This window comes from Propithecus coquereli, unplaced genomic scaffold (assembly GCF_000956105.1).
Source record: "Propithecus coquereli isolate 6110/MARCELLA unplaced genomic scaffold, Pcoq_1.0 Scaffold170, whole genome shotgun sequence".
NCBI classification, from domain to species: Eukaryota; Metazoa; Chordata; class Mammalia; order Primates; family Indriidae; genus Propithecus; species Propithecus coquereli.
In genome coordinates, this window is record NW_012141636.1 from 3,765,617 (window position 1) to 3,787,888 (window position 22,272).

At 36.7% G+C, this 22,272-nt stretch overlaps 1 protein-coding gene across 1 annotated transcript in view; it reads left to right on the top strand.

Annotated features, from left to right (window-relative positions):
* The first annotated feature begins 4,530 nt into the window (after nucleotides 1-4,530).
* The window catches only part of LOC105808248 (chromosome unknown open reading frame, human C11orf73), a 33,647-nt gene continuing 15,905 nt past the window's right edge, over nucleotides 4,531-22,272 (top strand). The window contains exons 1-2 of the mRNA XM_012641850.1: nucleotides 4,531-4,796; nucleotides 8,440-8,677. Coding sequence (XP_012497304.1) covers nucleotides 4,767-4,796; nucleotides 8,440-8,677 — 268 coding nt within the window. The 5' untranslated portion in view covers nucleotides 4,531-4,766. The remainder of the gene's footprint in view (nucleotides 4,797-8,439; nucleotides 8,678-22,272) is intronic.

Consider the following 22,272-nt stretch of genomic DNA (forward strand, 5'->3'; position numbering starts at 1 on the left):
TTGCTTTATTTCTAGAGCCTAGAAAAAAGTTTACATAAAGTAAGTGCAGAACGAATAAATAATTGTTGAAAATTAATGCATAAAATAGGCAAAGAATCTTTCTGTGACTGAAGTAGGTACATGTTCACATATATAGACTGAGTGTGCAGAATTCCTCAGTTGGACTGATGGATATTTATTTTATTCCAGCTCAAGATCTCTGAATTGGCAAGACCTCTTTAAATAAGAGACTATATTGGTCAGTGTCTCTCAAATTGTGGTTTTTGGACCAGCAGCATCTGCCTCACCTGAGAACTTTGCAAATAAAATACAGGCACAGCAGATTAAATTTGAATTTCAGATAATGAATGAATAATGAAATATTTGGGACATACATATACTAATCACACCATCAGTGTAATTCTTATGCATCTTAAAGTTTGAAAACCACTGCCCTAGGCAATGCCTTGTTTACCCATAGCGTGGGGTAGCCAAATGTGGCCTGCTGTTTTTGGCACGTAGTCATGCCCACACCCATTCTTTTACTTTTTATTTATTTATTGATTAAATTCCCTGCCCTTGTGGAGATTATATTCTAGTGGTGGGGGGCTGCATTAATTATATTTTCAAGTATAAGTAATAATAAAGCCAACTAAAATTGACTTAAGTAATAAAGGAACACATTATCTTGCATAGCCAGAAGTACAGAGGTAGGGTAGGCTCCAGGGCTGGTTGCTTCAGCAGTTCTTTGTGTTACAAGGGCATGACAGGACAAAGACTTTACAGCACTGAAAGCCTAGTGTTTATTATCTGGCCATTTACAGATAACGTTTGCTTAACCCTTACCCAAGAGAACTTCCTCTGATAATAGAAGCATATTCTCAGCTATCTCTAACAGATGCTGGAAGCTGGGACAGGACAGACACTGAGGTTCAGAAAATGAAAAAAGTTCCTTCTGGCTCTCCTTGTATTGCTATTGTTCTTGGCTTCGAGTGGGGAAGAGAGAGAGGAAGGCAGCAGAGAAGAGGCTGAAGAGCAGAAAAAGGATTCCCAGAACCCAGAACACCAGTTATGGGCACCCTCTGCTGGAGAGTTGGCAAAATTCTGTGACACAGGACATTCAGTTAACGTGTAGAGGTCTATTGTATGCTGGGTTCTCTTCTTGAAGGGCTCGCAATCAAAAGTAATTAGGCTCCCTAATTAGATCTTTATGTTGTGTAATGAAGTGTTAACTGTAGATGTACTTAATAAATGATTATTGATAATAATATATTTACATTCACTCAGTAACTATTAAATGCTTACTAGGGGGCAGATGCTGGACTGTGCACTGGAGATATAATGGTAAACAAAATACACATTCCCTGCCTTCTTGGAGCTTATATTCTAGAGGAGGTTGTGCTAATTATAACATCACCTGTAAATTACAACAAAGCCAACTAAAATTGAACAATAAAGAAATATATTATCTCACTTAACCATAAGTACAGAGGTAGGACAGGCTCTGGGGCTAGTTGGTTCAACAGCACAAGACATTAATAAAGATCTAACTTATTTTTATCTCATTGCTCTGCCTTCCTGCTTGTGCTGGGTTTTTTCTCAAGTTGTTCCCTTTGAGGTTTCAAGATCGTTGGTACAATTCCAGGTGTCACCTTCAGATATGTCAAGGTACAGAGTAAAAAAGTGATTATCTCTTTGTGTGCCTTTCTTAAGACCAAGAAACTTTCCAGAAGCTCCCAGCAAACTTCGTCTCAGGTTATGGCACTAATCCTAAACCAATCACTGCAAAGGGAATAGATACCAGAACAAAACTAGGGTTCTGTTAACAAGGAAGAAGGCAGGAAATGGATGTTAAATAGATAACTACAAGTATTTGCTATAAGGAGGGGAAATTAACAAATAAAAAGTAATTTTATACTGTGAAGGAACTATGGAGAAGTTAGCTTTTGCTGCTTAACATTTCAAAACTTAATAGCCTAACACAACATTACTCATTATTCTATAACATTTGGCCTGAGCTCAGTTGGGTGGTTATTCTGGTCTTGACTGGGCTCACGCACGTGTTTGTGGTCAGGTGCAAGTCAGCTAGGTAGCTTTGCTCATGGGGTTTCACTGGCTGTTGGGTGAGGAAATAGGGGCAGGTGTCTTTCATTACCCAGCAGGCTCTATTTGGCTTTAGTCTTCTAGTAAATTGGTAAAGTTCCAAGAACTAGAGCAGATGCTTACAAGTATTTTTGAGGCCCAAGCTTAGAACTGTTACATCATTACTTCTGCTGCATTCTTTTGGTCAAATCAGGTAAGAAGGCCAGAAGGATGAAGAAATAGACTCCATCTCTTGATGGGAGAAGCCGCAAAGTCGTATTGCAAGGGCATGGACACAGGAGGAGGAAGAATTTGTGACATTTTTGCAATTTACCACAGGTGATAAGAGTAACAGGGAAAGCCACGTGGATCTGCCTTCAAGAGAGACTATCATTTGGAAAGTTTTAAATCAGCAATCTGTCTCCTTTGAGCTGAAATTCTTATGCTAGGATGGTTGTTACGGATAATTTCATGACAGTGTTTTTTCCAGGCAGCAAAAGTTCAGTCCGTGATACTGTGATTTAAAACAATAATATTAAAGAGACATAGAATCATGGCATATTTACTGCAGACAATTTCAGAGATTATGTAATCCAATTCGTCCATTTTAAAACATTTATAAAATTAAATTTTGTTATTAATATGGGCACATAGTTTAAAAAGTCAAACTGTACAAAGATCTTTTTTTTTTTTTTTTTTTTTTTTTTTTGAGACAGAGTCTCACTCTTTTGCCCGGGCTAGAGTGAGTGCCGTGGCGTCAGCCTAGCTCACAGCAACCTCAAACTCCTGGGCTCAGGCGATCCTCCTGTCTCAGCCTCCCGAGTAGCTGGGACTACAGGCATGCACCACCATGCCCGGCTATTTTTTCTAGATATTTTTAGTTGTCCAATTAATTTCTTTCTATTTTTTAGTAGAGACGGGGTCTCGCTCTTGCTCAGGCTGGTTTCGAACTCCTGAGCTCAAACAATCCGCCCGCCTCGGCCTCCCAGAGAGCTAGGATTACAGGCATGAGCCACCGTGCCCGGCCTGTACAAAGATCTTTTAAACAAGAAACAGTTTTCTGCTCATGTTCCATCCCTCAGAAGCAACTTTTAATATTTTTAGCTGTTCCTTTTTGTATTTACCTCATAATTCTAAGTAATATGCAGCTGCTTCTCTTTTGATTCATTAGTTTTGACATATATTGACTATGATAGAAGAGGATTTTTAGCTATTTACACCTCCTCTTCCTCTGCTCCCGTTTTCTTAATGTAGTTAAATAACAATATTTATTTAACCCACATTTGGAGTTTTTATTAAGATTATTGTGGTAGGCTGAATAATGCCCCCTCCCTCCGCCCCCGCAAATAGTCATGTCCTAATCCCTGGAACCTGTGAATATTATCTTACATGGCAAAAGAGACTTTGCAGATAAGGTTAAAGATTTTGAGACAGGGAGATTATCCTGGATTATGCTGGTGGGCCCTAAATGCAATCACAAATATCTTTATAAGAGGGAGGCAGAGCGATGTTTGACACAGAGAAGGAGTATCTGACATAAGATAGGTGATCAGAGTTTATGGAGCTGCAGTGGAGGCTAGAGGACTGTTCCTAACTCTGATCCTCCATATATAACCTGAGGTTGGGAAGACAGACCTGCTTGTGGCTGGTGGCCTAAACTCAAATATTTCAAATTAGGCAGAGACTCTTTACCATCCTTCCAAGAGGAAGAGCAATTGAAGCTGTGAAAGGCAGAATGAGTGTTGGTGGCAATCAGTACTTGATGACAGTTCTTTTGGCTAATGTTTTGTATTTCCTGTGAACCTTTTCTGCAAATGCATCTAGAAAAGAAAGAGACATTTTACAATAAAACTCCCACTAACTAAACACAGCTAGGCACTATTCTAAGTGCTTTATATATATTAACTCATTGAATATTCACAGCAATCCTAGGAGATAGGCACAATTATTATTCTTATTTTGCAAATGGGGACACTGAAGCACAAAGATGTTATATAACTCTCCCACAGTTGTACAGCAAATTAGCGGGAGAATTCAGTGAAGCTGGAAAGAACTATAATAAAATTGTAAACAAGTACAAAACAATTGGTTAGAAATTACTACTTCCGAGATACTGCGGAGCAGAAAAACACTGACTTAGATCAGGACTTCAATTCGGGCTCCAACATGTACGTCTGTGTAAAGATTGGTAGCTGGTTACTAGGAGCCTCGCCTATAAATTTCTTCGCCTATAAAATTGAGATTATAATACTTACCTTGTAGGGTTTTATAAGGATCTAGCGAAGTGATGATTGTAAAAGCGTACTGTTACTCTCTAAAATGTAACACAAACGTTGGAAACGCCTCCCAATAGTGTTCTTGGAAACTTCGGATCCCGACTATCAATCCCTCTCCCGGAAACTGGCGCAGGGCCCTCTGGGACTTGTAGTCTTGTACTGGCTCTAGCCTGCCTTTCTCCCTTAGTTGGGGAACCGGGTGTAAGCCCCGGAAGTACTCGTCGCCCGGGAGCGCGCTGGTTAGGAAGGGAGGGTCAGAGGTTGTAGGGGCAGAAGGCGTTCCTGCCGCTGGCCCAGTTGCTATGTAGTGAAGGGGCAGACGTTCTCCCGCAAGTTCTGGAAGGTTCTTGGGCTTGACTAGGCCAGTAGCCCCAGGACTCCTAGTCGCAGGCTTCAGGTTCCTGCCGGCTGAACGGAGCCGCCGCCGTCATGTTTGGCTGTCTGGTGGCGGGGAGGCTGGTGAGGATGGGGCCGGGTGGTATTAGGAAGGGGTCGGGTTACTGAGGGCGAAACCCTGGGGAGGGGAGGGTGCGCCGGTGCTAGGGATGCGGGGAAACCCACTCATTGTGTATATTTTGGTTGGATGTGTGAGGATGGAGCGTGGGACGCTGGCTTGCTCTTACTTGCCCAAAGATGAATTTGAATAGTAGTCAGGATATTAGCTGCCATTTGAGTGTGCATTTTGTGCCTGGTACTGGGTTAAGTGCTATACATGCCTTTTGTCAATTACTCATTTCAGCCTCTGTGTAGTGCTTATTTGGCACCTCGAACAATCCTCATAACTCGTGAGATGGTTATTTTAATTTCCATTTCGCAGTTGAGGAATTTAAGCTCAATCGGCAATATAAATACTCGCCTAACCTCATAACGTGAGTTAGGTAGAGGTAAACCTGGGATGTGAATCTAGTCTGTAGCAAACTATTTGTCAAAGATTAAGGTGCTCAGGCAATGCATATCTACTGGGTGTCTTTAGAAAGACCCTAGTGAAAATATGCATAACATAACTGGAAATCGGCTGAAAGAAACTCCTGAAACTTATTTGTGAGCCATATCTGAGACGACCAGAGAAGGATGCGAGCAATGTGTTTCCTTATTGGTCGTAAGAGATAAATCTACTTTGCTGTGTTATTAGAATTAAATGAGATCAGCGCCCGGAATTGTTTAGGAATAATTTGCAGGGCGAATCTTGTTTGCTTCCTTAGAAACCACTCACACATCCATTTTCAGACATGAATTCTTTCACCTGGAGTTCTTTTTCTTTCTGCTTTATTAAATGATGCAGCCCCTTTGTTGAATTGGTTTTTTGTCCATCAACTTTTTTGAGACAGAGTCTCGCTCTCCCTGGGTAGGGTGCAGTGCCGTCTGCCTAGCTCACAGCAACCTCAGACTCCTGGGCTCAAGTGATCCTCTAGCCTCAGCCTCCCGAGTACTGGACTACAAGCGCGCGCCGCGACCACCGGCTGGTTTCCCATTTTTGTTAGAGACTACATCTCGTTCTTGCTCAGGTTGATCTCAAACTCCTGAGCTCAAACAGTTCTCCCGCCTAGGCCTCCCAGAGTGCTGGGGTTACAAGTGTGAGCCAGTGCGCGCCTGGCCAGTCCGTCAACTTTTGATAATGTGTTGTATTCTGTACACAGTTAAAGAAACCACATGGATAAATTGCAGACGACTAGCCTCAAAGTTTATTGTCTGTCTCTTGAATGACTGGAGGATTCCTATAGTGATGGTGGTAATAGGTAGTCCTGGTGAGATGATTTTGGATTGCCCCTGCTCTTGATAAAGAGGATGAAAGACCAACCTGGGATAAGCATGAGTGTGGGACTCAGATGAATGAGTGTTATTAATGAGTGATGTTAAAAGGGTATGTGTTTTGTAAAGTATAAAAAGAATCCATGTATTTCTCATGTTGTCTACTAATTTGGAAGGAAATTTAGTTGTAGCAGTACCTGTGTCTATTTACCCAACACTCCTAACTTCTGTAATGGATATCCAATAGAGGTTCCTTACAGATGAGATTTACTGGGGGTGTTTGACTCTTTAATTCTGGAGTGTTAGAACACATTAATCAAAATGAAGGGCAAGTAGACCTAGTGACATCTCAAAATTTAACTATATTATTCTGTTACCAGAAAAATCCACTTATCTAAAGTTAAGAACCCAGTTTTCATTTCTTGAATTTTTTCTTAAAGAGGTATGTTTTTTCTTAAAAGTCAAGGATTAGAGTGTCATAATACTGATTTACAGATTGGTGCTTGTACAGTTAACACTTAAGAAATATTTATTTTGCCTGCTAATTATTTCAAGACTCATAAGTACCATAGTTTTCCGTGCTTTTTAAGGTTACATGCATGCTAGAGGCTGGTGGGATTGAATATAATACTAATGAATGCCATTTGGTTTATGTTCTTCCTTTGTTTCATTCTTTAGACTTAAACTGGAGGGTTTTTAATTGGGTCATAAGACTTCTGAAGAAAGGAATCAGGACTTGACTTTAAAAACACTCAACTTTTGTATTTTGAGATTTAATTTAGGGTAGTCGATATTACTTTAATACATAGATGAAATTATATAGCAGCATATTTTTCTTAAGCTTGTATTAATGAATGGGATATTATAGAGGGAAAAGCTTAGCATTTTTGGTAACAAGTAGGAAATATTAGGAACAAAATAATTTGCATTCTAGGCAATAAAATTGTTTAGTCTTCAAAAATAATAGTAGTAACTCGGATTTGGTATTTTGGCAAAGAGAATGGCAATAGCAATTAAAAAAACAAAACCAAAAACCCTTATATAAGATAAATTCTTGACAACCTATCACCTGAGTGCTCTCAGAATTAATATTTCTTTTTGCTAATGGATTTGAAATAGCAATTTTCAATTTCTTAACTGTAAAAAGAATTTTTTCTATGAAAATAGATTTCTCTCAAACTTCAAAATAAGATCTAATGTTATAAATTGATGTTTAATTCTAGAACAGAAAATTATATTATGAAATAAGAGGAAACTTTTACAAGTTCTCACGTACAAAACTTAAGGTAGAACTTTTACATTTTTACGAGCAATTGATCCTCATTCTTCCCGGTAGTTATGTTCCATCAAATCTCTGAACACCGAAGTGATGGATATGGAATAATTGCCCCCAGCAAAACTGCAGGGTTAGGTTTCTGTGAGCCTCTAGTAACAACATTTTTAATCGACTTATAAGCTTGTTTTATGTGTTTCTGTTTAGAGATAATTCAATAGGTGTTGCCGATTCATTAACATTCAAATCATGCCAATAACACTATAACTCATGGCTGAAGAAAAACTTACCAAACACATGTATTTTCTCCGTAAGGCGTGTCATGGCCTTCTTGCACTTAGGAACACTAGTCAGCACTTGAGCTTGGTGATTTTAAACAGCAAAATCGCCAACAAAAAATACAAAAATGCAAATAAACGTGGCATTAAATAGACTGAAAAGGATATTTGTTCATGGTACGAGGGCTGAAACAAGAAGATGCAGCATAGCCTTGTCCCACCTCAGCTGGCACTGTGTGAGTCAACTCAAATTTTTTGCTGCTCTGGCCATAAGCGTGTTTATGAATGACTGCAGAAGTGCAGCAAGCATTGATTTGGGGTTACAAATAAGTTTTAGTGAGGTGAATTCACAAATATGGAATGTGCAAATAAGGAGGATTGACTGTAATTACTGCTGGATTGCTTACCCATTTTAATTACCTGAGGTTCTTTACTTTTAAACTGGAAGATGTGAGCTTGGTGGTGGTGGGTTGAACAACCTTTCATTTTTACATTCTGAAGCTGTCTTTATGTCAGTAAAATCCTTTCAGGGTACCTCTGAAATAATTTAGTTACATTTTTAAAAATTGCATTCAGTAAATTATCATTGCAGGGCTAAATACATATAGTTTGGATTCTCTGTTAGAATTAACACTTTTTGGTATATTTGATAGTTTCATAATTAAAGTATCAAGTTAACCCATCATTATACTTGGTATAACGACTGTAATGGACTATGCTGGTAAGATACCTCATAGCAATGCTATAACAGTTATAGAAACTCATCAAAGTATTGAACTAAGACGAGTTTCTTATTTTCTAGGTGCAAACAGCTGCACAGCAAGTGGCAGAGGATAAATTTGTTTTTGATTTGCCTGATTATGAAAATATCAACCATGTTGTGGTTTTTATGCTGGGAACAATCCCATTTCCTGAGGGAATGGGAGGATCTGTCTACTTTTCCTATCCTGATTCAAATGGAATGCCAGTGTGGCAACTCCTAGGATTTGTCACCAATGGGAAACCAAGTGCCATCTTCAAAATTTCAGGTCTTAAGTCTGGTAAGAATAATATATTGAAATAGTTTCATAATTAGACTTTTTTCTTTAATAGCATACTTGGAATATGGCTTTAATTTACTTTCTATTTTTCTAGTTGCTAAAGTAACACATAACATTATTTTTTAAAAAGGAGACAATGTAGAAACATTTGAAAAATAGGAAGTGAAAGACTTTCTTGGCTCTTCCCTCCCACCCTGGAGAGAACCACTCACTGTTGTTCTCTTATACCTTTGTAGAAGGATTTTTCTGAATTAGTGGGTGGGTATTTTAGTAAATAATAAGAGGAGTCTTCTCATAATTTATAATATGCACATCTGTGTTTTAAATGAGAAGATAACTCAGGTGGACTTGTATTGGAAATAAAATGAGAGTGCTTCTTTTCTTTCATTAAGAGTTTTAAACTCAGTCAGGCGTGGTGGCCCATGCTTGTAATCTGAACTATTAATACATGGGAGACTAAGGCAGGAGATTGCTTGAGCAGGAGTTTGGGACTGCAGTGAGCTATGATTGTGCCACTGTACTCTAGCCTGGGTGACAGAGCTAGATCCCATCTCTTAAGAGTTCAACTCTTAGATTTGATTACCCTTCTTCCAATGTTCTTCTTTTGGTTCTGTTGACATTGTGGGGACATAGTCCTTGCTTTGATACTTTGAAGTGTTTCGTGAAGGAACTGAGAGTGAAACTGGATTAAGTGCCTTTACTTCCATTTACTGTCTGGTTCCCTTGAAAATCTGTATGAAGACAGGCTTGAAAATTCTTAAAATATACATTCTTCTAGAAACTGTCTATGGAGTCCAAGGAAAAATTATATTTAGGCAACATGTACATAACATTTATATATTTAACAAACATTTGGGTATTTACTGTGAGATTTAAAGAATGGTTTAAGTTCTTGCCTGAGATACTCATATTCTTATGAAGACAGTTCTGTAGACCAGTAATTAGAAGGGTGAAAAGTAATAGTGGATGTTTATACAAAGTGCTGAGGGAGAATAGAAAAGGTAGCAATTAACTCTTAAGTTGGTTTGAGCAGTTTTCCTGCGGGAGGTGATTTTGAAGCCCTGGAGAAGTCAAGTAGTTTGTCAGGCCTATGAGAGACCTACTGGGCATTCTTTTCTAGGTGGAGGTAATATGCGTATAAGGTGAAAGTTTGAAAGCATGGCATGTTCAGAATGGCACAAGGCAGGGTGTGTATGGGAAAGATAGCCATAGATCATGAAAAGTTTTATATATCACACTGACTCATTTGGAATTTAATAGGTAGGCAATTTTTTTTTGAGACAGAGTCTCACTCCGTTGCCTGGGCTAGAGTGCCGTGGCGTCAGCCTAGCTCACAGCAACCTCAAACTCCTGGGCTCAAGCGATCCTCCTGCCTCATCCTCCCAAGTAGGTGGGACTACAGGTGCATGCCATTGCACCCGCCCAGGTCAGTGATTTTTAATGTGCTGAAGTCACAGACTCATTTGATAGCATTATAAGAAATATGTGTACCATAATGTAAATACTCAAATATTTGCATCCACTCAGAAGCCCATTTATGTACCCCTTCCCAGAAATAACTCCTGAAGGTGTAGAGAAGCCACTAAACAATTTTGGGTAAAGGAATGTTATTTTTGTTGAAGTATCATTTCAAAATGAAATTTTTATTAAAAAAAATTTTTTTTGGCCTGAGGACTGTGCGAAGGACCTGAAGCAGGCTAGTTGGTGGACTCATAACTGCTCTTATTTTATGTAGTTGGAATTCTACAGGAAGAAATGGGAGAGAGCAATATTTAAATCTAAAAATTGTTGAGAATTGATGGTAAATAAGCAATATTTAAAGCTAAAAATTGTTGAGAATTGATGGTAAATACCAGTCTCCAGATTTAAGAAGCAGGTTAAGTCCCTGTAGTCCTTCTCAGTGGGGGGGCGTTTCATGAGATAATTATCCCTAATCTCTAAGGCAACTCTTAAAGTATGATCTCCCGATCTGCAGCTTATTAGAAATGCACATTCCTGGCAGGACCCCAGACCTGATGAATTAGAAACTGGGTGTGGAGTGTAGCAGTCTGTATTTTAATATGTTTCCTAGGTGTTGCATGTTAAAGTTTGAGAATCTCTGCCCTAGGACATCCACAGTACATAATGAATCAATGCTGCTTATACATGGTATAACATGGGTAATTGTTCTGAACAATCTTTAGGAAAGCAGTAGTCACTCTCGAGTCATTTTTTTTCTTCTTTGTGGCTGAACCAAAAAATAGACAATCTACAAGTAGAAAAATATAAATAGATAATTCAGTATATTTTAGTGAAATTACCAAACATTAAATATAAAGAGAAAGTAATAAAGCAACCAGAGAGAGAAAAGTCATTTATAGTTAAGCAGCAGTAGTCACTTTCACAAACTTATCAAGAGCATTAATAGAGGCCAAAAACCAATAGAATAATAAAGTACCAAGGAAAAATAACTTTGAAAACTGTCACACTAAAGTGAAGAAGAAATAAATATATTTTCAGATGGAGATGTAGAATTTACTACTCACAGACTGTTACTTACTGAAAGAACTACTGGAGGTTAGCCAGGTGTGTATCCCAGTGGTTTGGGAGGCTGAGGCAGGAGAGTCACTTGAGGCCAGGAGTTCGCGACCAGCCTGGTCAATGTAACGAGACCCGATCTCTACAGAAAAATAAGAAATGTTAGCTGGGTGGGGTGGTGTGCACCTGTAGTCCCAGCTACTTGGGAGGCTGAGGCAGGAGGATCATTTGAGCCCGGGAGTTTGAGGCTACAGAGCAAGCTATGATCATGCCATTGCACTCCAGCCTGGGTGACAGCAAGACCCTGTCTCAAAAAAACAAAACAGAACTACTGGGGCTAGTTGTACTTGATAAGAGGAAATTGAAGCTAGAATGAAGAAAAGGATTCAAGACACAAAGTTAGCAAAGAAATGGGTAAAGATATCTGGACAGCTTGATTGTATGAAACAGCACAATATATACACCCAAGGATTAAATACTTTTGGAGAAAACAATGTATAAGACAGGAGGGGTAGTGATCTAAGTTAAAGTTTTCTGAGGTTCTGTTCATTAGAAGGAGATTGGTAATACCGATTCTACCGTCAAGTAATCTTGTTAAAAATTTAAGAAAATTAAAAAAAAAACAAGTGCATCCTCCAAACCATTGGAGTAGGTGCAGTAACGTAGTAGAGAAAACAGTGAATCCATTAGAATGCAAGAAAAGAGGAAAAAGGTAAAATAGAGGGGAAAAGCAAAGAAAAAATGTAATATATTAAAAACAAAATAAGATGGTAGATATAATTTCGACTTTATCAGTTATCAAAATAAATGTAAATAGACTAACCTTACCAGAGAAACTATGGGGATTCCAGGGTGAGACTTTTTTTTTAAGGCAGCAAACAAAATAATTATATTGCTGTTTATGAGTAATAAGTCTGAAACATTCTGATGCAAGGAACCAAAAGAAAGCTGGCACAAGTATCTTAATTTTAAGAAAAATTAGACCAAGGCAAAAGCATTAACAAGGGTAAAGAGATTCATTCAACAGGAATGAAATAATTCCCTAGGCAGACTTAAGTATTTCCAGGAATAGGTAAGTGTCATGAATTTGTGTGTATAACATACTTCCAAAATATATAAAGTAAAAGTATTGATTATAGATAAATGGGCAGCCTTACAATTAATATTTTAACATACCTCTTAATAACATCAGACAGATACTAGTAAAGAAATGGGAGACTTGAGTAAAAGAGTTAACAAGTTTGGGCTCATGGACATTTTTAGAACCCTGCAACTAATAATTAGATCATACACAGGAAATTTATGAAATTTGACCACATGCCAAGTCACAAAAGAAGTTGCAGCAAATGATACATAATTAATATGCAGTCCACAATGTAGTGTTATTACAAATCAAAAGATAAATCATTATCATGTTTGGAAATTAAAAAATATTTTACAGTAATTCATGGGTCATAGAGGAAATTATTATGGAAATTAAACTTCTACAGACACCAAAAAACATTATGTATCAGCCTTTTTTTTTGACAAAATCATTATAGCCAATTGATTTCTTTTATTGACACATAATACTTTACATATTTATGGGGTATATGTTGAGTGTTTTACATGTATCAGATCTGTACTTATCAAGTCAGGGTATTTGGGGTATCCATCACTTTGAGTGTTTATCATTTCTATTTCTTGGTAATATTTCAAGGCCTTTCTTCTAGCTACTTTGAAATATACGATCTAATATTGCTAACTGTACTCACCCTAGTCTGCTATTGAACATTAGAACTTATTTCTTCTAACTGTAAGTTTGTATTTATTCACCAACTTCATTTTCCCCTTGCACCCTTCCTAGCCTCTGATATCTATTATTCTATTCTCTATCTCCACATGATCAAGTTTTTAAACTCTTACATATCAATGAGAGCATGCAGAATTTGTCTTTCTGTGCCTGGATTATTTCACTTAACATAACGTTGCCGCAGATGACATGACTGCATTATTTTATGGCTGAATAGTATCTCACTGTGCATATTATGTATATCACATTTTCTTTATCCATTCATCCATTGATGGGTGAATTAAATTGATGGATTGATTCCATATCTTTACTATCAAACCTTTTTAATTGTAGGTAAGATAGTACTCAGGAGACTAATTCATAGGCTTAAATGCACATATATGGAAAGGTTGAAATGATCTAAATATTTAATACAAGCATACCAAAAGAAGTAGAAGAAAGAAAATGATAATGCTAAAAATAGAAATTAGAGACAGAAAACAAAGAAACAGTAGAGAGGCTCATTGAACCAAAATCTGGCTCTTTGAAAAGACTAATGAAAAGATGAGCCACTCAAAGAATGTATCATAGAAAAAGAAGGCACAAATAGTGTTATTAAAAATGGGAAAATGGAGCAGTAACTATGAATCGTTTTATGCCGGTAGATTTGAAATGACAAAGGAGCAGATGAAATTGGCTGTTTTCTAGAAGAATGTGCTAAACAAAACTGACTTAAGAATAAATTGAAATCTTGAATAGATATATCAATAAAGAAATTAATATTAGTAATTAAAATATACCTCTCCCACGTACAGCTCTCAGGTCCACATGGTTTTACAAAGTTCTACTATATCTTTAAGAAACAAATTGTTCATATTTTGTGTAAACTTTCAGAGTATAGGAAAAGAAGCAAAGTTACCCAGCTTATATTTTGAAGCCAATATAACCTTCATACCAAAAAAGGCCAAGGACAAGATGAGAGAGGAAATTTAGCCTATGCCAATTTTACTTATTTAGAATTTTAATATTGACCAGGTACGGTAGCTTACTCCTATAATTCTAGCACTCTGGGAGGCTGAGGCCAGAGGATTGCTTGAGCTCAGGAGTTCGAGACCAGCCTGAGCAGCAAGACCCCTGTCTCTACTAAAAATAGAAAAATTAGCCATTGTTGTGGTACGCACCTGTAATCCCAGCTACCTGGGAGACTGAGGCAAGAGGATGAGTCGAACCCAGGAATTTGAGGTTGCGGTGAACTCGATGACACCACTGCATCCTACCCAGGACGACAGAGCGAGACTCTCTCTTAAAAAAAAAAAAATTAATATCCATATAAAATAGAGTAAATTGAACAGATATCTTTTTTTTTTTTTTTTTTTTTTGAGACAGAGTCTCACTGTGTTGCCTGGGCTAGAGTGCAATGGCGTCAGCCTAGCTCACAGCAACCTCAAACTCCTGGACTCAAGCGATCCTCCTGCCTCAGCCTCCCGAGTAGCTGGGACTACAGGCATGCGCCACCATGCCCGGCTAGTTTTTTCTATATATTTTTAGTTGTCCAATTAATTTCTTTCTATTTTTAGTAGAGACGGGGTCTCGCTCTTGCTCAGGCTGGTTTCGAACTCCTGAGCTCAAACAATCCGCCCGCCTCGGCCTCCCAGAGAGCTAGGATTACAGGCGTGAGCCACCACGCCTGGCCCAGATATCTTATTTTTAAATATTTTTTATTATAGAAAATTCAGGCATATATGGAAGCAGACCAAATGGAATATTGAATCCCTTTCTGCTTATCACCCAGCTTCAAAAATGACCAACTCATGGATAAATGTTGGTTTTATTCCCACTCACTTCTTCCTTTTCATGTTATTTGGAAGCAAATTCCAGAATCACAACATGTAATCTGTAAATATATTAATATGTGTCCCCTAAAAGATAAAGAGTTCTGCTGGGTGTGGTAGCATGTGCCTATAGTCTGAGGCAGGAGGATGGCTTGAGGCCAGGAGTTCAAAGCTGTAGTGTGCGACGATTGCGCTTGTGAATAGCTACTGCACTCTAGCCTGGGCAACATAGTGAGACCTTGTCTCTTAAAAAAAGTTTAAAAAAAAACCCCAAAAAACACACAACAAGACAGTCTTTTGTTTTTTTTCAATGTAACTATAATACTGTTATCACACCTAAAAACAAAGAATAAGTCTTTAATATCTAACTGAATATCTGTGATCAGTGTTCAGATTTCTACTGGTCTCAAAAGGTTTATGTTTATATAAAGTTTTTATTTTTTTATTATTTATTTATTTTTGGGGGGCAGATTCTCGCCCTGGGCTAAAGTGCCATGGCATCAGCCTAGCTCACAGCAACCTCAAACTCCTGGGCTCAAGGGATTCTCCTGCCTCAGCCTCCCAAGTAGCTGGGATTACAGGCACATGCCACCATGCCTGGCTAATTTTTTTATTTTTAATAGAGATGGGGGGTCTCACTCTGCTCAGGCTGGTCTCAAACTCGTGACCTCGAGTGATCTTCCTGCCTCAGCCTCCCACAGTGCTAGGATTACAAGCATGAGCCATCGCACCTTGCCTATGTAAAGTTTTTAAATAACTTTCATTCAACATCCACATTAAGGTCCTTTGATGGCAGTTGGTTGATAGATCTCTCAATTTATCTTTTATAAAATTGAAAGATTGAATGTTTTCTATTTCCAAGAAATTAATTGGGTTTAGAGGTTTAATCAGATTTTGTTTGAGTTCATTTTTAGATTTTTTGGCAGAATTACTATAGGTGGGGGTACGTTCTTTTATTAGGAAGCATATATATGATTCTCTCTTTTGTGAAATTAGCAATTCATTGATTAAATAGGGGTTCAAAATGATGGTATGTGTCATTTCCTTTATTATCTGTAAAGAGAAACTTGCATATTTACTATTTGGCTATCCGGGGGTGGAATCATTATACAAATGGCAGGATAAATACTTGATTCTTTCTTTTTATGTATTAATGTTCAAAAATGAGTTAATTCCCTAGCATCCTTCAAAGGTAATTAACAAGTGTTTTTAAAAAGTAATTATGAAACCATGGCTATATATGTGAGTGTGCATAGATATATTTGATTTATAGCTGATGTATTTTAACCATTGATACACCATCAGAATCCATTGAAGGACCCAATTTTAATTTTTCAATTCTCTGATATTTCATGGCTTTTTATCCTTTCTTAAGACATCTTCTAAAGAAGAAAGAAAATTTATTTTTTTAAAACAGATTTGAATAGCTTTATTGACGTATAATTGACATAAAGTAAATTGCACATATTTCAAGTGTACAGTTTGATAAGTTTTGATATATCTATAAACCTGTGAAACTCTCACCGCAGTCAAGATAATGAATATACCTATCTCTTCCCCCATTGTAGGCAACTGCTGGTCTACTTTCTGTCACTATAAAATTGTTTGCATTTTCTAGAGTTTTATATAAATGAAATCATACAGGATATACTCTGTTTTTGCCTGGCTTCTTTTACTCAGAATAATTATTTTTAGAGTTGTCCATGTTGTGGTGTCTATCAGTTCATTCCTTTTTATTGCTGGGTGGTATTCCATTGTTTGGATATACTGCAGTTTGTTTAGCCATTTACCTAGTGGTGGACATTTGGGATTTTTTTTTTTTTTTGGCTCATAAAAACTGCTGTGAACTTTTGTATACACATCTTTGTATGGACTTATGTTTTCATTTCTCTTGGGTAAATACCTAGGAGTAGAATGGCTGGATCACATGGTTCTTGGATGTTTTACTTCTTAAGGAATTGCCAAACTATTTTCCAACATGGTGGTTCTGTTTTACATTTGATCTGGCAGTGTATCTAGTTCCTTCATGTCCTCACCAACACTTGATATGGTCAGTTTTAGCCATTCTAATAGGTAGGTAGTGGTTTTCCATTGTGGTTTTAATTTGCATTTCCCTAATGACTAATGACATTGAGCACTTTTTCATGTGCTTATTTGCTGTCGTCTATATATGTTCCTTGGTTAATGTCTGTTCAGCTCTTTTGCATATATTTTTTATTGGATTGTTTTGTTATTATTGAGTTTTAAAGTTCTATATATATTCTTGATACAAATTCTTTATGAGGTATGTGATTTGAAAATATTTTTTTCCCAGTCTTTGGCTAGTCTTTTAACAGTGTCTTTTATAGAGCAGAAGTTTTTAATTTTCATGAAGTTCAGTTTTTCAATTTGTTCTTTTCTGGATTATGCTTTTGATGTTGTGACTAAGAATTCTTTACCTAAGTCAAGATCACAAAGATTTTCTCCTAGAAATTTTATAGTTTTAAATTTTACATTTATATCTGTGTCCAGTTTGAATTAAATTTTATATTAGTGCAAGGTATCTATTGAAATTCTTTTTTTTTCTTGGCAAATGAATGTTCAATGGTTCCAACACCATTTGTTGAAAAGACAAAGTCATAAACACAATTTTGTACATCCATCATCAAGCATGTTCACTTGATATTCACTTGGGAATTCTCAACTGCTTTCTTTTAAAATAAAATATTTATATATGCATATGTGAGTTTATATATTGATTTAAAAAGGAAAGAAACGGGAATAGATACTTTTGTAGTTTTTTTTACAATAAAACACTAGTTGGAAAATGATGGAGAGATTAAATGGATGCTGGTAAATATTTATAGTAATGAGCAATACAAGAGGAGAAGCAGCTAATTTGGGGGAATGGGGAGATGATGTTACAGGTTTGGATTTGAGAAGCTTGTGGGACATGGTAGCAGTCCCTTAAATGTGAAGTGGTAGGTTTTATTTGTGTAGCAGTTGTCTAGTAGCCAGTTGTTAGCCTCTTTTACATAGTTGGAAAGTGTAGAATTTAGCAGACTTACTTTGTACTCAGATTATATTGCACTGATTAAGGTGAATATGAGAATATTGGTTACCATCCAGTAGACAAGGACACATTAGTTGTTTTTGGAAACATACCAGTTAAATTGTCAATTTAATTGTTCCCACCTTACCCTCACTTCACCATAGCTTTGCCAACATTCTCACTTTGGAATGGGTTGTAACATTCCTTTTTCCTTTATGGTCAACACTATATTCCCTGCAGGAGATGCTTTGGGAACAATGAAATGTACTTTATCCTGTCCTTTTTGCATTGCATTTGGCTGTCTTCTCTTTTCTCTTGTGACACATAAGAGGTTGGGGAGGCACTCTAGGATCATAAGTAATTTCTTACTGTGTTATCCAGTCTGGAGAAAATTCAGCAATCAAAAATAAGTGAATCTAATTACTGTAACTAAAACTATAATAGTTTCTAAGTGAGATACATTTTCTGTTGTGGAGTTAGATAAAACAGTCTAAAACCCAACCCAGAGTAGTACTTGATCCAGTTCGAGAAATGGATTTTAATTATGATAATAAGACTGGTTGTTTCATTCTCCCACTTTTTAAAAAATAGTTTCTCATCATTTTCATTTAGATGGCTATCAGTAGTTTTATCTATGAAAACAAATTTTCAAGGCAATATTTGCAATGGTAAAGCATGATGTTTTATTATGGAAAAGTAAAGCAGCTTAAAATATTTAGAGGCTTAGTGCATATCAACATTAAACAAATGTTAAAATGATATTAAATCTTTTGTTACTAGTTCTTCACTAGTAAATTGTTTGGAAAAGCACTTTTTGAATGTTTAATGTATTAGAATTCTTAATTTTAAAGATTAGACCTAGCATTCCTATTAGAAAATTAGTATTTTTACTAGTATTGTTAAAATATTAAAATAGGTGGACTTGTAATGGATTTATATTTTCAACCTTTGAGGTGCCCCCAAGCCTATGGGTTTAAGTCTGATTATATTGGGCAAACCTGGCTACCTAGCACATCAGGGTGGGGAAGAGACTTGCTGAAGTAACTTCAGGCACTTGTGATTGAACTGAGAATTTATTAACAAATCTAGCAGAATTTTATAGGAGCCAGGAGGGGGAGAGAGTTATTCAAGTGAAACAAATTTCATGTTAAGAAATTTGGGCGGCGTTCACAGTTCTATGCTAGATGATGTGAACAGATTTCTTAACGTCAGACAAAACAATTTTGGTTTTGGACAGTCAAGAGAACTCTATTGGGAGAATTGCATTGGTAGGGGGTCTTGAAACCAATTACTGTGAGGTTTTTTTTTTTTTGCTTGAGAGCTGATTCTTTGTGATTCTTGGGTTCTGAAAAGGAGTTTCATGATAAATATAACATGTTTACCCTGGTGCTGGAACAATCTTCAGGTGATGGTTAAAAACCGTGATAGGATTAAATTTGAAAATATAAAATGAAAGTTTTGACACTAAGAAACAAGAAACGTCTATTTCTTTTTCTTTCTTTTTTTTTTTTTTTTAACATGGGATATAGAAATCCTAAAACAACAACAAAGTGGCACATGCTTAGAAGATAAGTTTAGGTGGTTGGAAAATTTGGAAAGTTTTAAATAAGTCCCTTACAATTTTGTCTTTAGATGTTATTTTTGGTTTTCATAATGTGGAAGAGACGTTTAACCAAAAACTTCATAAAAATTAGGAAAAACTGGAAGTTCTCCATAAAGAGATTCTTTGCTTTATAGGAAGTTTACATAAACTCATTAGTACATATAAGGGAATATTAACAAAATTAATTTTTTTTTATTGGAACTTGTGTTTAAAAAGTAGGAAGCTGCAGGTACCATAGTATACATGCTATAGGTCTTTTGCTATATTGTTGCTCTTACATTGTCTATTTACATTGTGAAAGCTTGAGAAATTACTTTAGGCATTTCCATTAAATAAATTACAGAAGACAACAGTATCTGCTTATGTAGTTGAGACTTTGTTGTGTATCTTATTCCTCAAGTAATTATTAAACATCTGCTTGGTGCCTACTCAGGATCTTTAAGCGTGTGTGTGAATATTAAAATATCATCCCAAGTTCAGCGGAGACAGAATAGTGAGCTGTGATAAATGAGAATGTCTCTATGGAAGATTAAACTGGAGAATGAACTTGGAAGTATGGGTGGGATTCGGATGAGAGAGAAGTAGAAGGATAGAAATTGCATTTGAAGATGATCAGAATCATAAAAGCAATATGCACTCACCTTCAAGTGACAGTGAGGGGGAGGCTTTTAAGGGTGGCGTGATTGGGTCCTATTTAGGAGGAGTAAGAGGTAAGGTTTTAGAGATAAAGTGGAACTGCTGTATGGATGGCCATGCTATGTGGGGTTTAAATTTTTTCTGGTAGATGAGTGTTTGAGCAAGAGAATGGTGTTAAAATGATGCTTTAGGGCCAGATGCAGTGGCACACGCCTTGTAGTCCCAGCTACTTGGAAGGCTGAGGTGGGAGGATTGCTTGAGCCCAGGAGTTCAAGACCAGCCTGGGCAACATAGTGAGACCCTGTGTCTTAAAAAAAAAAAAATGTTTTATGAAAATAATAATTGTTTGGGATGGCTAAGAGAATCTTACTGAGATTAGAGCCAGAGAAACCAGTTAGGCAGATTTTACAGTGATTGAAGGATGAATGAAAGGGTAGCAGATACTGAATATCTGCAATGTGCAATGCACTGTACTAAGCTTTTACATATATGTTTAATCTTTAACAACAACCTTTAGAGGTTGGGGTTATTAACTCCTGGTTTTCAATAGGCTGAATTTCAGAGAGATTAATTATTTTGCTTAGAGTCTGCTAACTTTTAGGTGGTATGTGTAAATCTACCCCTTTCAAACAGTTGTACATTATATGGCAATACCATACTTTATTTAACCCCCTGTTGATGGAAATTTCGGTGGTTTCCATTTTTTTGTTATTTTACTAGGAATGCTACAATAAATATTCTTATACATATCTTTGTACATATTTTCTAGCACCGTATTTCTGTAGAAGAAACTCCTAGAAGTGGAACTGAATTCCTGGATTAAAATGGCCTTAAAACAAATGGTATAGGAGGCCTGGGAGAAAGGGTACTGAATGTGGATAATGGAGCATGAGTGTCATGGCAGTTTTTAGAGAGTCATAATAAAGGTACAGTGTGCTTGGTACTACATAAAAAGCTAATAGAGCATATCCTTGCCAAGTATAACAGAGTCAGCCACGAAATATTAGAATGGAAGATCCTAAAGTAATCTAATTCCTTAATTTTACTGTTGAAGCTTATGAAATCTAGAAAGTTTGAGTGTTCCTGAAATAGATAAAGGATTAGGATCTAGATACTCAGATTTTTAGTTCACTATTCTGAGTGTAGTAGGTCTTTTCCTCTTCTAAAGTAAATTGAAGGAAAAAAACAACATTCAAATTTTTTTCCATTGTTTTATGTGTATACATAGTTCAAATATTTGTAATTGCTGTTTTCTGCCATTTTTACTTAATATTATTTTATAATGGGCTGTGAAATTTTGATGTATTCAAAAAATATTGTTTAGTTCTCCTTTTTTTTGCCTCCACTTCTTTCCTGTTAGTTAACCAAGTAAAGTGAGCAACAGATACATTCTGATCCTTAAAAGAGGTGGTGTGGGAATAGACGATGAGATTTTTATGTTTGTTTAAAAGTAAAAGGTGACATGAATTAAAAAGCTTTCAGAACACTGATCTACAGGATATGATCCACCTACATTTTTTCCTTCTTGTTTTAAATTGGTAGTGTAGTAATACATTTTGTTGATAATCTATGGTTTGCCCATTTCTTTTTGGGCATTTTGGGTGTTTTTTCTAAATCTCTGAATGTATTTTGAATCCACTTGTTTATTGTTAGTATTATAAAAGTACATTTGATTTTTTTGTTTGTTTGTTTTTTGAGACAGAATCTCACTCTGTTGCCCAGGCTAGCTCACAGCAACCTCAAACTCCTGGGCTCAAGCAATCCTCCTGCCTCAGCCTCCCGAGTAGCTGGGACTACAGGCATGCGCCACTATGCCCAGCTCATTTTTTCTATATATATTTTTAGTTGTCCATATAATTTCTATTTTTTAGTAGAGACAGGGTCTCGCTCAGGCTGGTTTTGAACTCCTGAGCTCAAACCATCCACCCGCCTCGGCCTCCCAGAGTGCTAGGATTACAGGCATGAGTCACCGCACCCGGCCTACATTAGATTTTTGTATATTGACTTTGTATCCTGAAGGGTGAAGGAAAGGGAAATATATATTGAATATCTTGCTAAACTCCCTAATTAGTTCTAATAGCTTGCTAGGATTTTGTATATCGATTATCATAATGTCTATGAAAAAGACTTTTTACTTCTTTCCAATTTTTATGCCTTTGATATCTCTCTCTCTCTCTCTTTCTCTCTCTCTCTCTCTCTCTCTAT